Below are 7,051 nucleotides of genomic sequence, written 5' to 3'. Positions count from 1 at the left end.
ATATATATATATATATACATACACACACACACACACACACACATACATATATATATATATATATATATACACATACACTTTTTTTACCAACCTCAAACCAAACCCAACATGTATAAACCGTGTTCCAAATTATTATGCAAGTAGCATATCAGTAGGATTTCATTCAAAGCCTTGAGGGTGAGTAATTTATGGGCTAATTTTCATTTTTGGGTGAACTAACCCTTTAAAGAGGTTGTTTCACATTATTAAGCAAGTCACAGTTCTCATGCAATATGGGGAGAAAGAAAGCTCTTTCTGAAGGTGAAAAGCGTGAAATAGTGCAATGTCTTGCAACAGGCATGAAAACAATTGATATATCGTGAAAACTGAAAAAAATAATTAATAATTTAATAATTAATGTTATTAAAAGGGCAGCTATAAAAAAAGCCACTGTTGAGCAGCAAACAGGTATTTGAAGCTGCTGGCATCTCTGGAGTCCCAAGAACCTCTCGATGCAGGATCCTTCACAGGCTGGCAGTTTCGACCACCCCTAACCAAAACTCACAAAGAGAAACGTTTGCAATGGGCTCAGAATTACATGAAGACTAATTTTCAATCAGTTTTATTCACTGACAAATGCCATGCTACACTTGATGGGTCCAGATGGATGGAGTTCTGGATGGTTGGTGAATGGCCACCCTGTTCCAACAAGACTGAGACGTCAGTAAGGAGGTGGAGTAGGCATGGGCCGGTATGAGATTTTGTCCAAAAGCCACCGGGTGGCGGTGAGCCCGGGTGCGAGGGCCCTTTCATCGCTGCTTGCAGCTTTAATTCTTTTTGCATCCTTCTTCAGCGTCTCTGGCCTGTTTTAAAGGGCGTTTAAAGACTTCATATTTTCACATAAATTACATTTTGTAAAATGATTGCATTGCAAACGCAGTTTGTGCAAGTCCAGAACAGAGATCGGCTGCATTGCAATAAAACAAAAACACGGCCGGTTGCCGATCGCGTAAGTTACAGGGGAAGCTATTGTATCTATTATAGCTATTGTAGCTATTATATCAATCCTATTGAGAACCCGAGGAGCATCCTTAAAAGGAAGATCTATGAGGGTGGGCGGCAGTATACCTCCAAACAACAGCTCTGGGAGGCAATACTGGCATCCTCAAATGAAATACTGCCAGAAACTATAGGCTACATTGACTTACAAGTTCAATGGATGAGAGAATTGTTAAAGTCATCTCCAAGAAGGGTGCATATATTAATATGTAACTTGAACTGTAAATAGGTTTTTAGTTTTAAATTGTGTTTATTTTTGGAAAAATGACCTGTCCATGCAGCAAATATGACAGATTTCTGTTTTGAGTTCATTATAACCCATTGAACGTTTTCAAACTGCATTCTGCATAATTGTTTGGAACAACATATTTTGTGTTTTTTTTCAAAATATAAATAAAACTGTTTACATTATCAGGTCTTTCACATGTAATAACATTTTCATTGTAAAATAATAGTTGAGGATAAAATTAATCCATCATACGATTCTGAAGACAGTCAGTTCCCCTCAGAGAAACATTAATATAAATCCCCAAATCAATATTTAGGATTTTCTTCCAATAGATCGTGCATCATGAACAGTGATCTGCCTGCTACAGTATTTTTCTCTTTGCATCCTTCTTCAGCGTCTCTGGCCTGTTTTAAAGGGCGTTTAAAGACTTTATAATAATTTGGAACACGGTGTAGAGCAAAGCATAAATACAATCAATGATATTTAACTCCAAAAAGAATATCACACAGAAACGCTGGTGTGAATAAACAAGTTTACCTGCTGCAGGGATGGACATGAGCACCACCAGGAATTTCTTGATGAGGGAAGCGAGAAAGGTGCGCTCCTTCTTAGCTCTGTGAAAACACAGTTCATGAGACTCACAGGACATTGTTTTGAGGTGTTTCAGGTTTATGGGGCGTGAGGCCGTTTCTTACTGCTCCGTATCCTGCGGCTCCATCTTCTCATAGTTCTTTTTAATGAGGTTCCAGAACTTCTGCAGTTTTGGGACCTTCTTCAGCTCCTGCTGCAGTCTCGTCTGAATAAACAAAATCTGGAGTCACTTTCAAACATCTCAAACAGTGGCCATGCATGAAATATGTAGTAACGCATAAAATGAAAATTATGTAATAGTGCAAGAAATATGTAAAACTGATTTTAATGGAGTATAATATTGAGGTTTTGTACTGTACCACATGCATTTTGATAAATGTGGCTGATGTAATGGACAGCAGGTAAGTGGTTTAGAATTTTCAAATCGCAGTATACCTTGAAACCGGTAATCGGCCCATGCCTATGGTGGAGTGATGATTTGGGCTGGAATATCGGGAAGTGAGATGGTAGGTCCCTTTATGGTCCCCGACAGTGTCAAAATGACCTCTGCAAGATATGTGGAGTTCCTAACAGACCATTTTCTGCTATGGTATAGAAAGAAGAATTGTGCCTTCCGAAATAAAATTATTTTCATGCAACAAAAAAATACCATTGATTCCTTGATTGCTATAGGCATAAAAAGAGAAAAAATCATGGTGTGGCCACAATCATCCCCTGACCTCAATCCTATTGAGAACCTGAGGAGCATCCTTAAAATGAAGATCTATGAGGGTGGGCGGCAGTATACCTCCAAACAACAGCTCTGGGAGGCAATACTGGCATCCTCAAATGAAGTACTGCCAGAAACTATGCATGGACTTACAAGTTCAATGGATGAGAGAATTGTTGAGAAACAGAAAAATATCTTCTGTTAGTTCTGTTTTATTAGGGATGAAGCCGAAACTCATATCACATTAGTTCAAATTAATACAGAGCTTTTGAAGACATGTTTTTTTCAGTTTCAGTGTTGCTGATCACTGGATGCAATCACTATATAGTTCAAATCAAACGCTGTAGTATCATCAATGTCCATGTGCTCCTGCCACTTACTAATGCTACTTGTCTTGTTTTCTGCATGTGGAACATAAATGTGGCACATTGCATTTATTTCCAAATACAAAAAGATTCTCAAACAAAGAAAAAATCCGGCAGTATACCTCCAAACAACAGCTCTGGGAGGCAATACTGGCATCCTCAAATGAAATACTGCCAGAAACTATAGGCTACATTGACTTACAAGTTCAATGGATGAGAGAATTGTTAAAGTCATCTCCAAGAAGGGTGCATATATTAATATGTAACTTGAACTGTAAATAGGTTTTTAGTTTTAAATTGTGTTTATTTTTGGAAAAATTACCTGTCCATGCAGCAAATATGACAGATTTCTGTTTTGAGTTCATTATAACCCATTGAACGTTTTCAAACTGCGTCCTGCATAATTGTTTGGAACAACATATTTTGTGTTTTTTTTCAAAATATAAATAAAACTGTTGACATTATCAGGTCTTTCACATGTAATAACATTCTCATTGTAAAATAATAGTTGAGGATAAAATTAATCCTTAATCATACTGACCGATTTGGAAAAACAAACAAAAATGGCATGTGCATAATAATTTGGAACACGGTGTAGAGCAAAGCATAAATACAATCAATGATATTTAACTCCAAAAAGAATATCACACAGAAACGCTGGTGTGAATAAACAAGTTTACCTGCTGCAGGGATGGACATGAGCACCACCAGGAATTTCTTGATGAGGGAAGCGAGAAAGGTGCGCTCCTTCTTAGCTCTGTGAAAACACAGTTCATCATGAGACTCACAGGACATTGTTTTGAGGTTTTTTAGGTTTATGGGGCGTGAGGCCGTTTCTTACTGCTCCGTATCCTGCGGCTCCATCTTCTCATAGTTCTTTTTAATGAGGTTCCAGAACTTCTGCAGTTTTGGGACCTTCTTCAGCTCCTGCTGCAGTCTCGTCTGAATAAACACAAAATCTGGAGTCACTTTCAAACATCTCAAACAGTGGCCATGCATGAAATATGTAGTAACGCATGAAATGAAAATTATGTAATAGTGCAAGAAATATGTAATAAAACTGATTTTAATTGAGTATAATATTGAGGTTTTGTACTGTACCACATGCATTTTGATAAATGTGGCTGATGTAATGGACAGCAGAATATAAAGCTCATATACAGTAGGACATGAAATGTGCGGCAGGCCGAGCTGCTCGCCCGACAGACACGACTCCATCACACACTTGAAGAAGTGAGGGAAGTGCGTGGGTGCTTTCTTAAAAACCTGAAGAGACAGAAACAGTGCACTCACATCAAAACACACTTAATGATATCTACCTGCGCCTGTAAAAAACACATAAATAAATACAAAATCTGTGAAATTTATGATTAAAACCAGCACCCGTGGTTGTCAGAGCTTTACCTTGAAAATAGCAAAATAAATAAATAAAAATTCAACAAGTTTTACAGATTAACCGTAATTTTTCAAAAAAACTATTATATATATATTAGGCTTGCCGTGACATACGGTGTTGACGGTGATACCGGTGTTAAGCCGCGCAGCAGACACATCCACATGGGCAGAGAGACCAGCTTCTGCACCTGCTCACGGATCAAGTCCACTTCCTGTAGTCACAAAGAAACAGAAAAATATCTTCTGTTAGTTCTGTTTTATTAGGGATGAAGCCGAAACTCATATCACATTAGTTCAAATTAATACAGAGCTTTTGAAGACATGTTTTTTTCAGTTTCAGTGTTGCTGATCACTGGATGCAATCACTATATAGTTCAAATCAAACGCTGTAGCATCATCAATGTCCATGTGCTCCTGCCACTTACTAATGCTACTTGTCTTGTTTTCTGCATGTGGGAAAAAATGCACATTGCATTTATTTCCAAATACAAAAAGATTCTCAAACAAAGAAAAAATAAAGTGTGTGCAATTGACGCCGAACTGCCACTAATTCGAAAGTGAAAGTAAAATGCGCACGGCGCTTTTGAGCTATTTAAAAGCAAAGGAAAGCGAGGAAAAGAGGGAAAATTCAAACGAACTGAAAACGAACAATTCCTTTACTCCGAATTGCCGCTATTTGAAAGTGAAAGTAAAATGGGCACACCGCTTTTACAAGCTATTTAAAAGCGAAAGAAAGCGAGGAAAAGAGGGAACGCCCCGCCCCCGCGGTGATCCCGGTGTTGTCACACATCGATTAACCGGTGGGAAAATTTCCTCACCGTCACAACCCTAATATATATATAACAGAAATAATGTTATTACACCATTTTTTTTTTTTACCTTTAAAATACACTGACAACCACCTTAAAAACACAGGTGGCATAGAGGAAGTCACATGATGAACAAATTATATCAAATGTCCTATTAGACCTGTTAGAATTAGCATTTTAACAGGCTTCCAGTGGTAAAATTGTGATCACTTTTTAAAGTACTGTTCATTTTGATCAAACTGTTACTGTGGATCTGAAGTCTGTTCTGATCTCATCGTCAGCTGTGGTCAAACATGTGTGAATCAATGGGTAGCACCGAAACTAAACTTTTAACAAAACACCAAATCTGAAAGTACAGTTTTCATTTAGCCCAAATACAAAACTGAAAATAACATTTCAGTAATTAAATCACATTTTTTTTAACAGTTTGTCAAAATGTTTGCGCATCAGTAGTGAAGGTGCTGTATTCGATGTCATTCATGTACAGAAGTGTAACTTATTTTACATAGCAGTGCATTTGAAGTCCATGCAATCTACCCATTAATCAACGGTTTAATACAAACCTCCCAAGCGGGAACATTTTCTCGAAACTTCTCATTGACGATACAGCAGATGGACATCAGGTAGCCGTTAGTGGAGGCTTCAGGCGTGTAGTTCGGCCACAGGTAGTTCTCCAGGTACTGGCTGCAAAACCAACAAGAACATCAGCAAACCACCAGTCCTACAGATCCTCTACTAACAAAACCTGTGCGGAAACCACCAACCTGAACTCCAACAGCATAATTTTTCTGATGGCAAATCTAAAAAAAAAAAAAAGAAACAGCCAAAGTCAATATGCATCAAAGTTATCAAATCGTTCATTTAAAACACTTTCATATAGAGCAGAATACGCAAGACGACAACAGCTTTGTTGGCACCAATTTCTAATAACAACAATCACAGTATTTATAATACTAATGCAAGAACTAAACACAAAGAGTCTTACTTTGATTTGAGAATCTCATTCTGATAAATGTCTTCAATGACCTGCAAATAGAAAATAGTCAATGTTCATAGACCACATTCTGAATAAAGCTAGGCTTTAAAAGTTGATCATTCACTGACTTGAAAATGCAATTCTGGCCAAACACAACAATACATGAGCATAAAGCAACATACCTTCAGGATCTATATTTCTCTCTATATATTTTGTAAAGTCAAATCCTGCAGACTGAAGCTAAAAGGAGAATTAAACCTCAAAGCCTCACCTGAGAATCAAACGGTAGTTTGTTCTTGACATGAGGAGCCCAGTATTTGTTTGAAAGCTTGAGAGAGAAACACAAAACAGGAATAAAATAAGCACGTCTGGTGCTAATTCAAGCAGATGTAGACTAGGGCTGTGCAATATATCGAAATTATCGAAATATCGCAAATGTACATATCGCAATATGCATATCGCTACAGCTTGCAATATTTGGGACCATGAACAAAAGACAAAGAGAAAATCACTCACAGCATTCACTGCTGAAAACTCAAAAAAATATCAATTATACGCTGCGGTGTGAACTTAACCAATACTGCTAATCAATATAAACTTTGTTATAACAGAAACGCCATGAATACGTTGCGTAGCTTTAGCTGTATGCTAACATGTGGGACTGTTATCTTCAGATAACTGAGAATTTCTCTCATAATATTTGTCTGTCCTCAGGCACAACTTAAAAGATTTTTTTTATTTTTATTTATTTTTTTTTATTGCTTTTCTTATTTAGTTTTATTTATTTATTTTAAGTATTTGTTTTCATTCAGTTTAAATGTTATTGCCCTTATATGTTCTTTGTTCTAAAAATTACAACTTAAAAGATTTGATATAGTGACAACAACTTCCGCTTTCTTCTTCTTATGATGTTTAATGGCGGTTGGCAAACCAGCTTTT

General features: G+C 37.1%; 1 protein-coding gene across 1 annotated transcript in view; it reads right to left on the bottom strand.

Moving 5' to 3' along the window:
* Positions 1 to 6,633, bottom strand: part of LOC107753362 (intron-binding protein aquarius-like) — a 20,886-nt gene extending 14,253 nt beyond the window's left edge. Inside the window, exons 1-8 of the mRNA XM_016569503.1 lie at positions 6,629 to 6,633; positions 6,384 to 6,486; positions 6,122 to 6,162; positions 5,901 to 5,936; positions 5,700 to 5,820; positions 3,994 to 4,198; positions 3,774 to 3,891; positions 3,613 to 3,689 (exon numbers count right to left, since the gene is read on the bottom strand). Of these exons, the coding sequence (XP_016424989.1) occupies positions 3,613 to 3,689; positions 3,774 to 3,891; positions 3,994 to 4,198; positions 5,700 to 5,820; positions 5,901 to 5,936; positions 6,122 to 6,162; positions 6,384 to 6,486; positions 6,629 to 6,633 (706 nt within the window). The remainder of the gene's footprint in view (positions 1 to 3,612; positions 3,690 to 3,773; positions 3,892 to 3,993; positions 4,199 to 5,699; positions 5,821 to 5,900; positions 5,937 to 6,121; positions 6,163 to 6,383; positions 6,487 to 6,628) is intronic.
* Positions 6,634 to 7,051: the final 418 nt, after the last annotated feature.

Source organism: Sinocyclocheilus rhinocerous, unplaced genomic scaffold (genome assembly GCF_001515625.1).
Source record: "Sinocyclocheilus rhinocerous isolate Xijiao unplaced genomic scaffold, SAMN03320098_v1.1 scaffold1042, whole genome shotgun sequence".
In the NCBI taxonomy this organism is placed as follows: Eukaryota; Metazoa; Chordata; class Actinopteri; order Cypriniformes; family Cyprinidae; genus Sinocyclocheilus; species Sinocyclocheilus rhinocerous.
This window is presented reverse-complemented; position numbering and strand designations above follow the sequence as displayed.